Below are 20,024 nucleotides of genomic sequence, written 5' to 3' on the forward strand. Positions count from 1 at the left end.
AATATTCATCAGTTTTTAATACTTTCTATATTCACTTATTTTTCCACATGTAATTGTGTGCACGTGTTTATTGTTGCTTTGATATTTAATATTCACGTTAGTGTTATTGCCAGAACGTATGACCACAGGAGCAGGGGCGCGGGGGACCAGGTGGCTGGCGCCGCGTGAATTACATCGTTTGTTAGACCGTTTCATTGGATATCGCTAACTTAAGCTGCAGCCAATCACCGTTATTCTAGCAAGCCACCAAGGCAGGCCCGTTGCGTTATGAAAATCGTAAGTCAGCTCGTGTAAAGGAATATTGCTTCCTACATCAGCACTACAATGCTTAATAAAACACGCACCCAACACCTCTAAAGGAATTACAACGAAATAGTTAGAACGAGCAAGAGCTTGGCTTATTTGTAAAGCTTCGTGTCGAGAGAAAGGCGAGGGGGGGTGTGTCGGCGCAGACCAGAATCCTCCTCTCGGTCAAGAAACCCACCGTGTCTGGTCCACATCGAGGGGTCCTCGTCCGTCAAAACTCCACCTGCAATTGTTGACAGTGACCGTTCCTAATTGTGTGAATCCGTGCACTTCCGACCATCCTTGCAACACGACCCCTCACTCGACGTGTTGGTGCAAATATGCTTCAATGACTAAAGGTGTAGACCAGACAATGAACGTGAGTAACAGTGATGTTATCTTTATACATTTCTATCTCTCATCCAACTGTGAAGGGGAAGGATACGATACGCTGTCAGGAAAAACTGATTATCATCAGCGATACAGATATACCGCTAAGGCTGGTAGTGTGTCTGCTTCTGCTTGTGTCTCAAAGCAACGTATCTTTTTTCTTCGTGATGCCCGCCAAACGCTATCGCTGATTTACTCGTGGTTGTTGCGCCAGATGAGACTATATACCACGGCAAATGTCTTCTCATTACATGAAAACTTCTGCAGTAGATGCAATGATTTATCACGCTCATATCGACAGAATGGTCCTTTCTCTTCAGGCGTGATTGCCAACGGAGCACCAGGGAGGAGTCCTAATACTTATCCCCCTCCTACGTTCTTCGTTTTTCCTCTACATCTCTTCTTCGCCGCACTCCCAGACACCCTCAATCACACGTGCTTCAAGTTCTACAGCTCCCAGAAACTCGTCTGGTCAACAGACGAGAAAGGTATTCGCAGCTATATCTCCCAAGCCACTTGAACCAGGGCGCTTGCGTCCATCCACGAAGCTTTAAGAAAGATAATCTCTGGCAGCTTTGACATCAACCATCTAAGATGCTCAGGCAGCTCACCGAAGGACGGGCTTCATTCTTCATGGCTCACTTCCCGCACATAAAACCATCTTCGTAAAGATGGACGAACACGTCGTCTAATGTGTGACACGACCCATCATCGTACCACTAAACCCAATTACTATGTAGAACAGCTTTTAAACAATTTTCAATTTCCTTTGGGGGTCTTGAGAAACATCAAGAGACGCACACGCGCTCTTCCCGACAACTTCCACGTCCCTGACTTTCCCAGGCACACAAGAGCCCGATGAGAAAACTAGGCGAACCTTGAAAGAGGGGCAGCAGCTGGGGCCGATTTGTGAGGGTGGCGAGTGAAGATGATCCTCCTGTGAGCCGATCATGTGGTGTGTGTGTGTGTGTGTGTGTGTGTGTGTGTGTGTGTGTGTGTGTGTGTGTGTGCGAGCGTCGCTGGACGTGTCTACACCGGCGCATCTCCCGTGACCACAGGAACCATTAGCGGCTGATCCGTCAACGTGGCCACTCACTCGCACTGAAACCCTAGGTGTGTGTGTGATGCCCCCTCGATTTAACGAACGAGCGTCCGTCTTCATCGCGCCTGAGTTCCTGCAGCTTTTGCCCACATACTTCTCTTTCCTATTAACTTCCCTTTGGTGCATAGGTTTACTCTGGTGTGCTCCATACATCGTCATGTTTCAGTTGTGTTTTGTCTTGGTAGGGTTGTCATTCTTCACGTCACGTTAGAAATCACTTTTTAGGTCGCCTGTGTACACGTCTTGGTATGTCTTCGTCGTCCATAGCTCCTCCGTCTGTCGCGTCTCTAGTCGGTAGTAGCACTCCAAACTTCGAGTCATCCTTGGTCATAACTCAAGAGACTTTATACACTTGTTTTCCAGCATCTATAGAAATGAACGGCGTTAAGGCCCACATCTTTAGTTTAAATTTGGCCTGAGTGAAGCCATATATATATATATATATATATATATATATATATATATATATATATATATATATATATATATATATATCCCTGGGGATAGGGGATTAAGAATACTTCCCACGTATTCCCTGCGTGTCGTAGAAGGCGACTAAAAGGGGAGGGAGCGGGGGGCTGGAAATCCTCCCCTCTCGTTTTTTTTTTTTAATTTTCCAAAAGAAGGAACAGAAGGGGCCAGGTGAGGATATTCCGAAAAAGGCCCAGTCCTCTGTTCTTAACGCTACCTCGCTAATGCGGGAAATGGCGAATAGTTAGAAAAAAAAAAAAAAAAAAAAAAATATATATATATATATATATATATATATATATATATATATATATATATATATATATATATATAAATAAGGAACTTTAACTTATAAATCTATCCTATCTCATAACTATGAAGAAGATTCATCCCTTAGTCATAATATTCAGTGCAGACGTTTCCCAGGAGCTGGAGAACTGAATGGTCTAAGATCCATCGTAGGATTCTCATGCCACTTGGGGATAAAATGATCTTGAGATCTAACACGTGTGACTCCCAGCGATGACCTTCAACAGAGCATCTCATGCACCACACCAGGCGAGGCTGTGTGTGCCACATTATGAGCCCGAGTTCGACCCCTCTGCCCTCATGGAATGTGTCGGCTAAGACAGTTTGGGTCTCCCGCAAGCATAAAGTATCTCTGGGTATAATATTCACTCTAACACCATGTTCTCTTGTTCTACAAGTTCTCACCCACTTGCATCACCCACCACACAACAGGCTACATACCCAGGAAATTATTCGGTAAATACTATATTTCTTGTGCAAAACAGCACGACCTTTGAGCACCAGGGTACGAACTTTGGGTAGGGTGCAATCACCTTACGACCTGATTCTTAAAGGTAAGGCCAAAGAAACTGCCATGATACCCAACGGTCGTATCGTCTTGATCGAGGATCGTATCGTCTTGCTCAAGGAGCGTATCGTTTTGCTCTGGGGTCGTGTAGTCGTGCTCAAGAGGCTGAATACAAAAGAAGAGAACAGATTAACACTTCAAACCATCAGAGGTAAGGAGATACTACTTCTTGGAGGAGGATCGAATTGTTTTCCTAAGAATTCGACGATGCTCGATTTCTTTCTGAGATTGGTGAAGATTATTTGGCTTCGAAGGTACGAGATCTACTACACCAGCGCGTTGAGAATATGGCGCTGTACCACCCTGCGATCCTACTGTAACACAATTCAGACGAAAACGTTTTCGCGAACAAAGAGTTTACTCGCTTTTGAACGGCGGACACAGTTTCGCAACACGAAGCCCTTCGCCTGTCGCTCTCATACTCTCGGCAAAAACAACAACAGCCTCGCTGACAACATTCGAAACACTGCGACCTTAGAGTTAACCTGCATTCAAGTTATGGCAAAAAGACTCAGAGGATGCTTCGAACTGCGCGAAGCGGTTTCATGGTTCGTTTCACTCCGGGTTTCGTGTTGAGCGTCCCTGAGTTGGGGGAGGTGGTGGTAGATGGCAATCACCAGAGAGCGAAAGAATAAAGAGGTTATGCATGAGAGAGAGAGAGAGAGAGAGAGAGAGAGAGAGAGAGAGAGAGAGAGAGAGAGAGAGAGAGAGAGACCCCTGTGCTGATGACACTTTCATGTATTTCCAGCTACTGGACAAAGACAGCACCCGACGCCTGGGCATTCCCTTCAGTCCCTATGGGGAGATCACCGTCCACCCGTTCTTCAAGTACATCGACTGGCACAAGATCGAGAGGAAGGAAGTCGAGACGCCCTACAAACCCAGGCTGGTGGGTAACGTTTAGCGTGTATGATAAATACATCTTCAGTGTCAAACGCAAGTTGTGGCTGAAAGTACAGGTTGTTAAGAGCATGTAAAAGTATTTATACTTGTTATTACATCTTTCCGGAATTCCTTTAAGTCTTTTCCACTGATCACTTTGTTTTTATCTTTATTATCTAAGAGACTTATGACTCCTCTACTTACCTATATGTATAAATGCATGCCTTTCCCTTTTACGATACGAAATGATGGTCTCTCACATACTATCCAAAATCTTCTTATTTGTGTATATTTATTGTCTTAATATCCATCCCCTCACTCTCCTCTACTTCCCCTTTGACTTTAACTCCTCTACTTCCCCTTTGACCTTAACTCCTCTACATTACCGTATCACCTCTCACTAGATGCACTATCTCTCAGCCGATAGACTATCGTACATTCATTGTAAAGTAACGTTCCTCTTATCACCTCCCGACGTATATTTCGCCTCACTTCTCCAGTATTCTTTTCTCGCTCTTTTGCCCTACCTCTCACTTGCTGTAGTAGCGCCGCCTCTAACTCGCACTGCACCTCTCACGCTCTCTCTTCTCTGCCTCCACCCGTAGAGACACATCCTGGACGTGCAGTACTTCGACCCGCTTTTCACCAAGCGTCACGCGGGGATCACGCCGCTGGACGAGAGCATCCTCACCACCATGGATCAGACGGCCTTCAGGGACTTCTCCTACACCAATCCCAACATCACCGACTGATCCACCACCGTCCTCAGCAACCCAGGTTGAATATTCTTTCCTCAGGCATGGAACGGGGAAAAGTTGGGTCCCCTCAGCTATTTTTAGAAGCTGAGAATCTTCTTCTTCTTCTTCGTTTCCAGAATAGCACGTTTTCAACTCTTCCCCGGGAGGAGTGATCCCAGATTGCTGCCACGAAAGTGTGTGGAAGTTGATGGGGGAGATGCCATTAATCACTTTGAGGTTAGATTTCTCATTTCCATTTAGTTTAACGTGTTTGCTTACATCGGGATGACTGTAGGTTTCTCATGGTTCACAGGAGGCCAGAACGGACCGTTTCTTCATCGGCTCACCAAGAACCACCGCGGATGTGATGTTCCTTGGTCCATCCATTGCGTTTTTCCCTAAATTCTTCACCTTATGAAGCAAAACTACCGGGGGGAAAACAACCACACCTACAATTAAGTTGTCCGTTGATTAAGTTCGATCACTTGGAAAGGAAGAACATGTTAGTTTAGATATCTCACGCGGAGGAAACAAGTGTGGCGTTCAGTTCTTTGAGAGTCTGTTGTAATGTGAACTCTTGAATGGAATCCAAGGGATTCTCTCCTCACGTGACGCCCTTCATCAGCCCTTCGGCCCTAGCGAGAGGGCCGAGGGTATGTTGAGGAAAAAGGGATCCTTAGCCCTTGTCCTCATCAAAAGAACAAGTATATATATATTTTTTTTCCTCAGAAGGGAAGGACACGCCTCTTTTACTTCTGCAGCCGGTTTGTATATATAGCAATAGTAAATTCAGCACGACTTTCAGTGTCAAAGTTCTAAATCTCTCCTCTCCAGTTCAATCGACACTCAGGAAAGCCAATCACAGTCAGCTATTTAGCCAAATGTAATTCCTCAAGAAACTGCAAGAGATATTTAAGAATTCCGGGCAGGAATGTGAACTGACTTACTTGGGTGGACGAGAATCCTGGATTGAGAAGTTAGATGGACTCTTGATGTAAGTGGATGTTGGGGGATGGCTTGGTTAAGGGGGTGGTCCACTACCGCCGCCGTGGTTTTACTTGCCATCTCATGTAACAAGTAAAGCTGTCTGTTACTTCTCTCTAATTCCCCTATGATATGTAAAGCACGAGGAGGGGTATGTCTATTTGTAGAACGTTACATGTAACAATACACTGTATAGTTTAAAAAGGAAGTCAAACCCGGATAAGAAAAGAAAGAACATTTAGATGAATACTTCGATGTGTTAAAGCGTCTGACTTCGAGTAAGATAGGTACGTGGATGCATTATCTCTACGCTTAGCATGGGCCTTAATGTTATATATATGTATCATAAAGTCTGGAAATCATGAAAAGTTTCCTCGTTTCATTTCCACCAGCGCCTCGCCAGGAACTGGGCGAGGAGGAACCGCGCCATGACTGTGGCTCCTCATGGTCAGTGTTGTTGTCTGATCAGTCAGTGGTACCCGCGGGGAACCTTCCCTCGAAGGACCCACGAGAAGACAGATCATTTAAGGTCTGGCAGAGGCGCCCTTGAGCACCCTTGAACCCATAGTTAGGGTGACTGGTGGTCTGGTACACCCCAGGAACACCCTAAGGATGAAGACCTCACCTGCCCTAAAAAAAACTTGGATGCCTCGACCTTAGGGTTCTGCTTGCGCTCGGATGAGGCGCTTGATCTCGTACCTCGCTGGTCACATCCTCGTCACGCGCTAACGGATGACAACCCAGCGCGAACAATCCTTTTCCTCAGCCACCCACAGAAAAGATGAAAAAAAAAAAAAGGTTTTCTAGTCAATGTTCTGTTAACTGGAGCTAAAGGTATCGATCCCATGCATCCAATCACCGGCCATGCAACTCATCAAGAGTTCTCATTTTTTCCCTCTGACTACATGAGGCTTATCTATCCATTTTCTTTTTCTTTTTTGTCTGAACCCGACCAAGACGGCAGCGGGCTGCGGAGATCACATACTTGTCTTGGTCAGCTTCGCTTTGTTCGATTTGTAGATTGTATGAAAACAATCTTTGGAAGTGATATTCTGCATTAGTCTCCCGGTGGTTTCTGTAACACTCGAGAACGTTGCTTGACTTCTGTGTCGTCAAGTACTCGGGGTACTCTGTGACTTTCCTGATGTACACATATAGTTTATGTATTAATATTATGAGTACATTTTCATGATACATTTGTGTTTCATTGATCAAACCTGTAACAATAAGAGGGATTCCGTATTTACGAGAGGAGTGTTGAAGGGAATGGGCTAATGCACATGGTTTTGACGTGTCTTTTCTTATTGTTTTCACGGTTACGTACGTCTCAATGAATAGATTTTCCACATACACACAAGCGCGAGTCAGGATCCTCTAGAGTCGGAGTCGGCTCACAGATAATCCAGGTGTCTATCCTCCCTCGGGGCTGGTTGATAAATAGGTACCTGGCTTACGTTGGTGTGTGTGTGTGTGTGTGTGTGTGTGTGTGTGTGTGTGTGTGTGTGTGTGTGTGTGTGTGTGTGTCCACATGAGAGTTAAGCCAAGGTACATATATACAAAGTAAAGAGACAGGGCAACATGAGTGTAAAACTTTTCTCCTTGTAACACACAACTAGAAATCACAAAGAATAATCGCTTATACTCACAAATATACGAAATCTACTTTACTTTAATGCCTCCATGACCCAGCTACTACCCATCGCTCTATTGAAAATTCCTCACAACTTTCCTCTTTCCTTTGATGGTTCTGTTAATCCGCCTCTTGACTCAATGATCATCCTTGGCTATACTGTAACACGTACTTTTTCATAGAAACACTACATTACAGAAATGGCTAAGTCTGCCTATATTAAACTGGAAATCCTCCATAGATGTCGAAATTTCTTTTCTTTTGAACAGTTGCCGCGTAGATATTTATACAAAGGATTAATCCGTCCTGCTCTCTCTGCATCCTTACTTGACAGAGTTCAGTCGAAAGCAGTCCGACTTATAAACTCTCCCAGCCTAACTTCTAAGCTTGACCCGCTTGCCCTACTCCGTAATGCTGGTTCACTTTCCCTCTTCTATAGGCTTTACTTTGGTAATTGCTCCCGAGAGCTGGCTGCTTGTGTGCCCCCCACCACAAGTTAGCCCACGCAAGCTGTTACGTCACATGACTATTAAGAGGCCGTTGGCAACTCAAGGGTGGGCTGTTTTGATAAGTGTTTCCTTACAACTCGAAGCTTTGGAACTCTCTGCTCTCTCATGCCTTTCCCAATAACTATAACCTGGCAGTTTAAAGGACAAGTTTTTCACTTCTTCCAAGATTTGGAAATACTTTCCCTTGTCTCTTTCTTTTCCCTTTTGTGATCCTCTCTACACTCAGTTATGGCCCAGCTTTGATGTCGACTTTTGTCCTTGACTGGAGCCTCCAACGTAATATAAGAAATACACATATCTACACACACACACACACACACACACACACACACACACACACACACGCCTAGACACGGACTCAGACACACATATACACAAACGCACTCAAAACAGATAAATGTACACACAAAACAAACAAACAAAATGCCAAGTAAATTCACATAGAAAGACATAGAGAAAGAGAGACATAGCCTGAGAGACAGACAGACAGAGAGACAGACAGGTAGATAGACAAAGCCGGACAGACAGACAGACAGACAGACAGACAAACGCCATCACCATCTCCTCGCCAAAATTACATTTCATGAATACTAAAGTTTCACTCACTTCCTACAGTTGTAATTTAAACTTGTGAGAGTTGTGACTATTTTCCTGCGGAACTTCCTGAGCGGGAGAGAGGGAAACAGGCCATAACTTCACCGGACACAATGCTCAATTTGGCTTCCTCAAAAGGGTTGGGGGTGGGGAACCCACTGGAAATACTCCACTCGTATAATCATACACATCGAACCAAGGCATAATATAACTTTGGGGGGGGGGGGGTGAAATTTGGTGTTTGTGTGTGTGTGTATGTAAGTGTTTATATCAAAAAGAATAAACATGGACGTGCACAAGGCATAATATAACTTTGGAGGGGGGGGGGGGGGGTGAAATTTGGTGTTTGTGTGTGTGTGTGTGTGTGTGTGTGTGTGTGTGTGTGTGTGTGTGTAAGTGTTTATATCAAAAAGAATAAACATGGATGTACACATTCTTCTTCACCTGGTGTGCGGGTGTAAACGCTGATGATGCTGAAGGTTTATATTTAGACCAAACGAACCTCGAGTATTTCTGCTCAGTATGAACGAAGGAGGACTGATGGAGAGGAACTTTATGGAAAAAAAACTTTCTTTCCAATGTGAGAAATTGATAAAAAAAATCTATTAGCGTGTATGAATTTCGAATTAGGTCGAAAAGATGTAAGAAAAAAAACCCCCACAGATTTCAAAAATACACTTTTGCACCTGTATCATTAAAAAATTAGCTATACGATGTATTAACGGAGTTAATGGGGATAATGAGGGGATTAATTATGCTTAATTCCCAGGTTTTGCTTCGCCATTTCATTAGCAGCGAGCACCCTTGTCATGCACACACACACACACACCCTCTCTCTCTCTCTCTCTCTCTCTCTCTCTCTCTCTCTCTCTCTCTCTCTCTCTCTCTCTCTCTCTCTCAATGTCTCTCTATCCTGCAGGTTGACTAAATTCTTCAGAATTAAAGCTTAACATTTCTAGTAATTTCACTATCTACCTCGCGGGGGGCTGTCACCTTTACCTTACACCATCATCTTCACCTTATACCATCATCTTCACCTTATACCATCACCTTCACCTTAAACCATCACCTTCACCTTAACCTATCACCTTCACATTATACCATCATTTTCACCTTACATCATCATCTTCACCTTATACCATCATCTTCACATTATACCATTACCTTCACATTATACCATCATCTTCACCTTACACCATCACCTTCACCGTGATGACTTCTCAGGGACCTCTCTCTTTAAGGGCATCTTCATTTCCCCATCTTTATCACTGGTGTTACCATGTCTTCCCATCACCACCCTCATTTTGGACAGAGCCACTGCTATCCCTCCCTCCTTCCTTCCCCAAGCAGCATATGTGGCCTCCTGACTGCATTGCCATCATCATCGACAGCAGCAGCATCAGCCATTACACCCATCAACATCTCCCCCTCATTATCGTCAAACAGCATCTTGATTACACTCTATCAGCCCCTGGGGGGGACATATTCCTCCCACACCCTCTCCCTATCAGCCCCAGTGGGTGGTGGAGATATTCCTCCCGCCCCAGACCCCCCTCCACTCACGCCCTCTCACTCCCGTCCCTTATCATATATTTCCTCATTTGTAACAACTTCCCGTTAATTATCCAAAATAAGTGCCAATAAAATGCAATACTTTCCAGAGGTAATGGCAGTCTAAATTTTCTCCGTAATCTTTTACCCTCCAGGATCAATACCTGCCATTAGGGGAAGGGAGAGAGAGAGAGAGAGAGAGAGAGAGAGAGAGAGAGAGAGAGAGAGAGAGAGAGAGAGAGAGAGAGAGAGAGAGAGAGAGAGAGAGAGAGAGAGAGAGAGAGAGAGGAGTACCTACGAAACCAGCAGGACGAAATTTTGCCACGATGGCAGGGCTAATACGTGGCTAAGGGGAGAGAGAGAGAGAGAGAGAGAGAGAGAGAGAGAGAGAGAGAGAGAGAGAGAGAGAGAGAGAGAGAGAGAGAGAGAGAGAGAGAGAGAGAGCACAGAAGAAAGGAATGACTCGCCCTCTTCGCTAACGTATGGCTGTGGAGTTCTTGGATAAGGAAGAGGAGAAAAATGGCCGCGAGAAAGGAAGGGATCGTATACGTGTGAGGGGAGAGGAGACGAGGAGAGGCCGGAGGAGTGCCATAGCAGAGGAAGAAGGAAGAAGGGGAGGAGAGAAGATGGGGAGGAGGATGGACGAGGAGGAGGAGGAGGAGGAGGTGGTAAGGATGGAGTGGGAATGCAGAAATAAAGAAAATCACTGCCAGGAGGACAAGTGGGGTGGGAGAGGGAAGGAGAACGAGCAGATTGACCCGAAGTAGAAATGAGACAAACGTGCCCGAAGGGACTATAGCCCGACTTATTCCGACGTGTTCAGAGGCATTGGCTGCAGTACTGGCGTCTCGCCGGTGGGAAGATATGGGGAATGGACCGTCCCTCAGTGAGGAAAAAAAAAGGAGGAACATTTGGAGGAAGACGATCGTAGTATTTAACCTTCCTTGAGGACACGACGGTCGTGGGAGGGAGGGAGGGAAATAATTAGCCATCATTAAGTGTGTTTGAAAAAGTCATGGAGCATAATTTACTTATCAGAGAGACAGACAGACTCACTAAGTGCATATCACCTCCTGTGGGTAGAGAGATCGTTTGAGCTGAATGACTGTTTTAGCTGTGCATGGCGCGGTGCATTTGTGGCTGGCTGGGGGTCTGTCGTGAAACTGTCTGAGGGTTGGTGCTGGTTGGCATACAAGGCAGGAGGAGGCTGTGGGTAAGTGCTGTGTTAAATGTCTTCCATTACCCATTAACCATAGCCTGTGTTGGGTGAACTTTGAGGGCTTAAAACACACACAGTCTTGTTGACCGCCGTCAGCCATATTTTGATTGTCTGTATCAAGTTGGTCATGTTCTGTCTATTATCAGTGGCTGTATTTTGGTCATTTGTTACCGCATTTATACGTTTTGTTATCTGGCTGTTTGGTTTAGGGGTATGACTCTGCTCTGACCATTTGTTATGCCGGGGGGCCATACACTGCCTCTCTGTTTTAGAACTGATCATACGTTTCTAGTGTGACACGAGGTCCTATGTTGGCCATATGAAATTCGTCCTACGTTGGCCATTCGTTATAACACCGGTCATGGGTTGAGCACCAGTTGTTGCAACAATGCATTATCATCAAAATCAAAATGCCAGCCTTTTACCAATACGTATGTGCTTTGAATTATTAACTTTTCCATGAACGAAACTGCTTCTCACTCTTCATTTGGTGATTGCTCTTCCAACACAAGAAAATATAGAGGGAAGAGCAATATATAGCATTCTCTTTGGTCTTATCATTATCAACATATATAAATAATGACGTGCCAAAAATAAAACATTTTTACTCTGAGTCCTTTAAAGGCAAGTGAACTTTACAGGAAGGTCGAGTGGGAGGGAAATGCCAAAGGAAACTAAATATTAGTTTTGGAAACGAGATCATAATTCACTTATATCAAAGGAAATGAGAGTCTAAAGCCATCACGGAGGAACGTACGGTAAAAGGGACATTGCTACAAGACATTTCCAGCTGCTCGAAAAACATTTTCTTACAGAATACAGACGATCATTTTGGATGTTCGTATCTTACAGAATATAGATAATTATAATCATTTTGGATGTTTCATCTTACAGAATACAGATCATCAACTTGAATGTTCGTACAGACTACGGACTAACAACTTGAAAGTGTACAAATCTCCTATAATTTCTGATCGCATGTTTTTATAATCAAAACGAAAGAACCAAAAAAAAAGAAAAGAAAGAAAAAGAAAAAAGAAGATGCGTTTCCAGTAAGATCCAGCAGCAGCAGCAGCAGCAGGAGCAGCAGCCGGCAGCTGCCACAGGGTGGCCAGCTGGACACCCCCTCCCTTCCTTCCAACCCTCCCTTCACCACCCGCCTCCCTCACAGCACTACGACTCTTTATTTAAGCCAGACAATTTACGCGGTGGCTGGGGTTGACTCAACTTGCAGTCTCCGGGAAACCAGCCACTTTACCGAGGGTAAAATTTACTCTCCCGCCCATACCTCTCCTTTGACCTGTGATGACTCTCTCCCTGTCCCCAGCAGCAGGGTGAGGGAGAGGGAAGGAGGGAGAGGGAGAGGAACCAGGGAGTGGAGAAGCGAAGGAGAAATAGGAGGTATAAAGAGGAGATGGAGAGGAAAGGGACTAAAGGAGGGCAGATCAGAAAGTAAGGGGAGGTAGGTGGACAGGTTAGAAAGTAAGGGGAGGTAAGAGGACAAGTCAGAAAGTAAGGGGAGGTAAGAGGATAAGGTCAGAAAGTAAGGGGAGGTAGGAGGACAGGTCAGAAAGTAAGGGGAGGTAAGAGGACAGGTTAGAAAGTAAGGGAAGGTAGCAGGACAGGTTAGAAAGTTAGGGGAGGTAAGAGGACGGGTCAGAAAGTAAGGGGAGCTAGGAGGACAACGTCAGATAGTAAGGGGAGGTAAGAGGACAGGTCAGAAAGTAAGGGGAGGTAGGAGGACAAGGTCAGAAAGTAAGGGGAGATAAGAGGACAGGTCAGAAAGTAAGGGGAGGTAGGAGGGCAAGGTCAGAGAGAGCAGGGGGAGAATATATATATGGATAACATATACAATCGGTCTAAAAACTATATCTGAATAAGGAGAAATCATGTTGGAAAATAATCAATGATGAATACACTTCGTTCTGAAGCAAACATAAAATCGCTTTTAAATCTATCATCTAATATGCATGCGTGCACACACACACACTCTGACACACACATGAACAATACATAAATATTACCACATATATATATATATATATATATATATATATATATATATATATATATATATATATATATATATATATATATATATATATAACGGCTTAGATCCAAAAGGGTGAGAACCACAGCACGCTGCATCAGCGAAAACTTCCATACTTCACTGTGAAGTGAAGAACCATTGACAAGTCCGTGAAGATAAGGCTTTACCACTAATCGTACAAAAAGGGCAACAAAGTTCAAAATCTCTTGATGGTCAAGTAACATCATGACCCCTCTGGGTTATCACCATTACCGGGGAGACTGCTAACATAAGGTGATTTGGCTGGTGATCTTCACGCGTCGCCTCCCCACCTGAAGATGAATAATCAATCAAGTCCCATGACCTTCATCCAGCAGGGTGCAGAGCGTCCTTCAGGAGGCTGAAGGTCCGTTCTGTGACCTATGGTTCGTCCTAAGATTTATCTGGGTATGAAACACTATGCGAAGGAACTGGCAGTGTGGTCTCTGATGTTTACACATATACGCTTGGCCTGCAACGTTGGGAGCCTCGGTGATGGGAAGGGGAATGGGAAGGGGGATGGTGTTACACCCACCACCACAACAACCGGATGACAAACAACTTGACCCGTTTTGATGATGAACGACGGAGATCCCTCATAGTCAGCCCGTAACGAGGCGCTTCAGCAGGGGCAGTGGCCCGTGTGTGCGTCGGTCGGTTCGGTTGGTGGGCCGGTCGTGGACCTGAACGTCGTGGGCGACCGGGTCTTGAACGTGAAGGTCGTGCGAAAGAGGGTCATGATCCTGAGGGTCGTGGACCAGAGGGTCATTAAACCTGAAGGTTATAGACCAGAGGGTCATTGAACCTGAAGATCATGGAGCAGAGGGTCATGGAAGGGTCATGGACCAGACGGTCTTAAACCTGAAGGTCGTTGACCAGAGGGCCATAAACCAGACGGTCATGAACCTGAAGGTCGTGGACTACAAGGTCATACGCCTCTCTCTCTCTCTCTCTCTCTCTCTCTCTCTCTCTCTGTAAATACACCACACCCTAACCAATGTACCCATCTATCGACCAGCCCCGAGGGAAGAACAGCTAGGTTGGCTTAGGGCCGACTGTCCCGCAAAGGTCTTAATTCTGTGGTTCATTTGATCAGTGGATCGTAAATCCTTGGTCGTGTGTCGAAGGGTCATGAACCCGTTTGGTCGTGAGTCATAGGCTCATGAACCCGTTTGGTTGAGGGTCCGTGGTTCCTGGGTCGTGTGTCAGCGAGTTTGTGGTTCATGATTCAGTTGACCGTGAATCAATGGGTCGTTGTATTAGTGTGCAGCGAATCAGTGGGTCGTGAATCAGAGGGTGTTACACCGGCAAGGGAGGGGGAATGAAATGAACAGGGCGAGGGAGAGGGAGGCGAATTACAGAAGGACGACGAGTGAGAGTGAGGCGAAAGTGGACGATGAAAAACTAAAAGGGAAACAAGTTACTGATACCAAGCCTTGGCGCGCGGAGCTCTCAGAAGAGCAAACAGAGGCCTCCGCTGGTGAAGAGGGAACGAATGGGGTCTGTTATCCTGACGAGCACTAAAGACCCTGAATAAGCAAATCTCTTAGCCTGAGAGGAGAGAGAGAGAGAGAGAGAGAGAGAGAGAGAGAGAGAGAGAGAGAGAGAGAGAGAGAGAGAGAGAGAGAGAGAGAGAGAGAGAGAGAGAGAGAGAGAGATTCATACAAAAGTGAGTTTCAAGACGAGACAAATCATAATGTAACCCACTTTCATTCGTTCACGTCAAGACAACGTATACTATCAGTGAACGACTCCCAAAACACCATAAGAGAAGCGGTTCACCCGTGCTGCATACATACTCACCACTTCTGACATAACATCTGCCTCTGTCAAAAAAAAAAAGAGTAAAAAACAAAGAAGAGTTCTCCCAGCAATTCACATTGTACAAGACAAAATACTACACCCGGCTATGACTATTTCCCAAATCTGGGGCTTTCACCTACCCAATGTACGTAGTCTACATTCAAAGCCACCATCACAAGAGAAAGGAAAAGAGAATCAGCATGAGTTACAGTAACTACTAGAACGTCCTGCTCGAGGCTGTGGAGAGTGTCAGACGACCTCCCTTGAGCTGCATGAGAATGCAGTCTCCCTCCACAGAGGAATCAGCCTGAGGGGTTCAAGACTCGCGTTTTCCGAAGGGGCAGCTTCCCCTTCACACCCCAGACAAAGAAGAGGGGTGACCTGGGCTTCCAGTGCTCGCACTGCTTGAGAGGAAAGTCTCAAGTCCCTACGTGACTGCCTCTCTCTCTCTCTCTCTCTCTCTCTCTCTCTCTCTCTCTCTCTCTCTCTCTCTCTCTCTCTCTCCCTAGGGTGAGTTCAATCGATCTTGTGAAGAAGAAACTGTTAAGGAATGAAACTGTTTGGATCAACTGATGGTCGGGGAAATGACAGTAGACGGAGCTTTAAACATTTTACTCGATGTAGAAAGATATGATGGCTGGACCCGATTTGTTACACACACACACACACACACACACACACACACACACAACACACACACACACAACACACACAATCACTGCAGCAGTCAGGTTACACCCGCACAAAGGAGCAAGTCTGACTCCCAGCTGACCAAATGACAACTCGTCCGGCCGAAGGTCCCTGAACCCTGCAGCGCACACTTAGAGGCTTTCCAAATGTTGATATCGATAACCGATCCTTCTGTGCAGGCAGGGGGAGGGAGGGGGCTTAGAGAGAGAGAGAGAGAGAGAGAGAGAGAGAGAGAGAGAGAGAGAGAGAGAGAGAGAGAGAGAGAGAGAGAGCGAGAGCGAGAGGAGAGAGAGAGAGAGAGAGAGAGAGAGAGAGAGAGAGAGAGAGAGAGAGAGAGAGAGAGAAACAAGGCATACCCAATGGAGAAAGCGCAAGAAACAGGGAAGGAGAAGAGAATACCCAAGCCGTGTGTACACATATCTGTGACCTGCGTTACGTCATGTGGGTGACGCAAGGGCGACATAACGTAGCGGTCAACAACGTAGAGGAACACCGATAGCAGAGCGACAACCCGAGATAACGGGGGCTGTAGTTGAGATAACAGCGTTCCTCCAGAGGTGGAAGCACAACCAAGGGAAGATAACAGCCTCGTAGTCAAAATATTACGCAGCTGTTAAGATGACAACACATTAACCGAGATAACGTTGTAGTAGCCGAGATAACAGTTAAGAAGCCGAGATAACAGCGCAACGAACGAGGTAACAGCGCAGCGAACGAGGTAACAGCGCACTTAACGAGGTAACAGCGCAATAGCCCAAGTACCAGCGCAGCAGTTGTGATAACAAGAGACAGTCGGAGATGAGCACAGTGGCATGGTGTCTGTGGGAAGCTAACACCAACTCACAGGGAGGAGGTATGAGGTGGGATGGGACGGGAGAGTCTGAGAGACGGGAAAGGCATGAGAGAGAGAGAGAGAGAGAGAGAGAGAGAGAGAGAGAGAGAGAGAGAGAGAGAGAGAGAGAGAGAGAGAGAGAGAGAGAGAGAGAGAGAGAGAGAGAGAGAGGAGGGCAGGTGAGGGGATCGAACGGGGTGACGAAAGAGAGGAGGGGGAAGGAAAGGAGGGAAAGATGATAAAAGATGATTCAAACAAAGGAGGATAAATGGAGAGGAGAGAGAGAGAGAGAGAGAGAGAGAGAGAGAGAGAGAGAGAGAGAGAGAGAGAGAGAGAGAGAGAGAGAGAGAGAGAGAGAGAGATGCTGATGATGAAGGGGAAAAGGATGCACTGGAATAGGAGGGAAAATGGGTGTGCAAGGGGAAGAGGAAAAATGGGAACCTGGTCGTTACGAGAGAGAGAGAGAGAGAGAGAGAGAGAGAGAGAGAGAGAGAGAGAGAGAGAGAGAGAGAGAGAGAGAGAGAGAGAGAGAGAGAGAGAGAGAGAGAGCTGGCCGAGGTAGACACACACAGCCCAGGTTGCTATGTGAGTGGCACACCGGCGGTCATGATGAGGGCGTCACACCGGCGGTCGTGATGGGAGCATCACAACCGCCGGTCGTTACGGGAACGTCACAGAAGCGGCTGTCAGCGATGTGGCGACACAGTAACGTTCGTGATTCGTGATGTGTGTGTGTGGGGGAGGCGGTGGTGGTATAGTGGCCGTCGTTATGGGAACGGAACAGCGGCAACACAGTGGGTGTATGTGGCACCGAATCGATTACTGAAGGGTTAACGACAAGGCTAACGATAGTTGAAGGGTTAACGACAGGGCTAACGATAGTTGAAGGGTTAACGACAGGGATAACGATAGTTGAAGGGTTACTGTTTTGACTGGACTCATGGTTACTCTCGTTACTGCAGTTCAAATGCAATTTGCTTCCACTTCGAAGAAGGTAGTCATCTTTCCTCAGATAAGACATTGCCTTTTGAGTCCTCGATACGTCAGTGTTTCTCTATCCTACAATTATCATCATACGACGTTGATTAAGATGTGTGAAGACATGGGTCGAGGTCTGCTTGGATCATGCCACTCGTGGGCCTGAGGTTACTGGCGTTGGGCACTAAAGCAGAAACATCATAACGAGAACCAAACTGCAATGTTGGAATAAACGGGTCTTGTTGTCAAAAGGTGCCCCATGACTGGATGTCCTGATCCACAGTGGTGGCAGCAATACAATCGACAGTTGAAGATGTTGGCAGAGTGTATGTGCTCACCAGGAGCAAGAGTTGAAGATGTTCGCAGAGTGTATGTGCTCACCAGGAGCCAGAGTGACCCCACTAATCACGTCATTTACGGCGGTTTTCGTTGGTACTGGAAGCAACCGAGTTATCTCTATCGTTGTTAATAATGTTGGTCAGTAGCCTTGCTGTCAACGATCGTCAGTAGTGGGAGTAACTGCTGTTCGAAAGGCTGTTCGAAGCGGTGTGTGCTACTGATGCTGATGACAGCAGGGTCAGTGCTACTGTTACGGAGGTTAGCGGATGTTTTCGGCGTTATTCTTTTGCCACAAGTCTCCTGCAGGAGGAGCACCTTGGAGTGTGGTCGTACAGGGAACTCCGGCGACCACCACCACGACCACAATCATCATTATCACCACCACAACCACTACCTACCACTACCACTACCAGTCGCAGATTGTGATTAAAGACTCACTAAATCACAGGTCCTTCCTCTACCTCGTCCGGTGTTGCCTCCGGGTGTGCTTCTCCAGACACCAAATCACTGATAATCTTTTCATCTCTGAGCAGAAATGTCTTTGCAACCTGGGTACACACACACACACACACACACGTGTGTGTGTGTGTGTGTCAGCACTATGGAGAGTGAAGGTCACCACCGTGAATGCGTCAGCACCATGGGGATCGTAGCTCCCCACCACGCATGCGTCAGCACCATGGGGACTCGGGACTGAGGTAGAGCTATCAGAATGCAGATGGCATTCATCCAGTCGTCCTCCTGGAAATCGACTCACACTCCAGGTACAATTATGGTTCTAGGAGGTTCGTTGACAGTATCCCCCGACTGGGGTCTGAGATACCAGACTCTTCGTCATGTCCGTGGCTTCCCCACGGACATAGAGAAGGCTTCAGATAGATGGAAAGTATATCGAATGTCTTTATATATATACACAACACCCCAGGACCCCTTCTCCATGGGTTCCTGCAGCTTCAAGGCAGCGCTACAGGCAGCATCGTGGAATGGAAGTATAATATCTTTGGAGTGAGTCGTTCTTCGACGAGACTGTGCTACGATGATACAACCTTGCTTTTCAACCACAAGCAGGCGGACTCCAGTGCAGCCTTTATATATATATATATATATATATATATATATATATATATATATAGGTTGTGGTTAGCGTTGCTAACTGCTAATCCACTGGATCGATCCCCAAAGTGGATTATTGGCATATAGCTCACCCGGGTGTTCATCCTTCCTCTGGTGGGCGGATGAATGGGTATTACCTTCAGCTCGGGTGAGGCGCCACAGCTGTGACCCGCCCAGCTACCCGACAGCCGGGAACTTGACTCGAGTTAACCCAGGGATGACCAGGTCCGTGGACGCGACCCTCACTGACTCGCACTGACTTCCTTCATCCTTAACCTTCATTCATCACCCTGACCTTCACCCATCACCCTGACCTTCATCCATCACCCTGACCTTCACCCATCACCCTGACCTTCACCTACCACCCTGACCTTCATCCATCACCCTGACCTTCACCGATCACCCTGACCTTCACCCATCACCCTGACCTTCATCCATCACCCTGACCTTCACTCATCACCCTGACCTTCACCCATCACCCTGAACTTCATCCATCACCCTGACCTTCACCCATCACCCTGACCTTCACCCATCACCCTGACCCCGACAAACCAGCCGTGCTACCTCCCTACCGGCCTCACGTAGACGGCTTAACTGTCTATGCTCTTTAAGTCGCAGGAGTTGGGGGCGGCCCGGCATGGCGGCGCTAACGAGGGGTCGCACCGTACAAGCCATGAGGGACCTTGGAGGTTTAGGAGGAGGAGGAGGAGGAGGAGGAGGAGGAGGAGGCACAGGAGGAGGAGGAGGCATAGGAGGAGGAGGAGGCATAGAAGGAGGAGGAGGTAGGAGGTGGGGAAGAGACGTGCTGGAGAAATAGGGAGAAGCTATGTTGGAGTGGGTTTAGCAGGTATTTTGGAGAAGGAAGAGAAAGGTTCATGAGCTCGAGAAATCTTGTAGGCCAAGATGATAAACTGGAGGTAGAGATGAATAAGCTTTGGAGGAGAGAGAGGAAACATCTTAGACGTCTGGG

At 46.6% G+C, this 20,024-nt stretch overlaps 1 protein-coding gene across 1 annotated transcript in view; it reads left to right on the forward strand.

Annotated features, from left to right (window-relative positions):
* LOC139760561 (uncharacterized) overlaps positions 1–6,922 on the forward strand; it is a 93,845-nt gene extending 86,923 nt beyond the window's left edge. Inside the window, 2 exon segments of the mRNA XM_071683905.1 lie at positions 3,874–4,014; positions 4,613–6,922. Coding sequence (XP_071540006.1) covers positions 3,874–4,014; positions 4,613–4,759 — 288 coding nt within the window. The 3' untranslated portion in view covers positions 4,760–6,922.
* The last annotated feature ends 13,102 nt before the right edge of the window (positions 6,923–20,024 follow it).

This window comes from Panulirus ornatus, chromosome 37 (genome assembly GCF_036320965.1).
Source record: "Panulirus ornatus isolate Po-2019 chromosome 37, ASM3632096v1, whole genome shotgun sequence".
Lineage (NCBI taxonomy): Eukaryota > Metazoa > Arthropoda > Malacostraca > Decapoda > Palinuridae > Panulirus > Panulirus ornatus.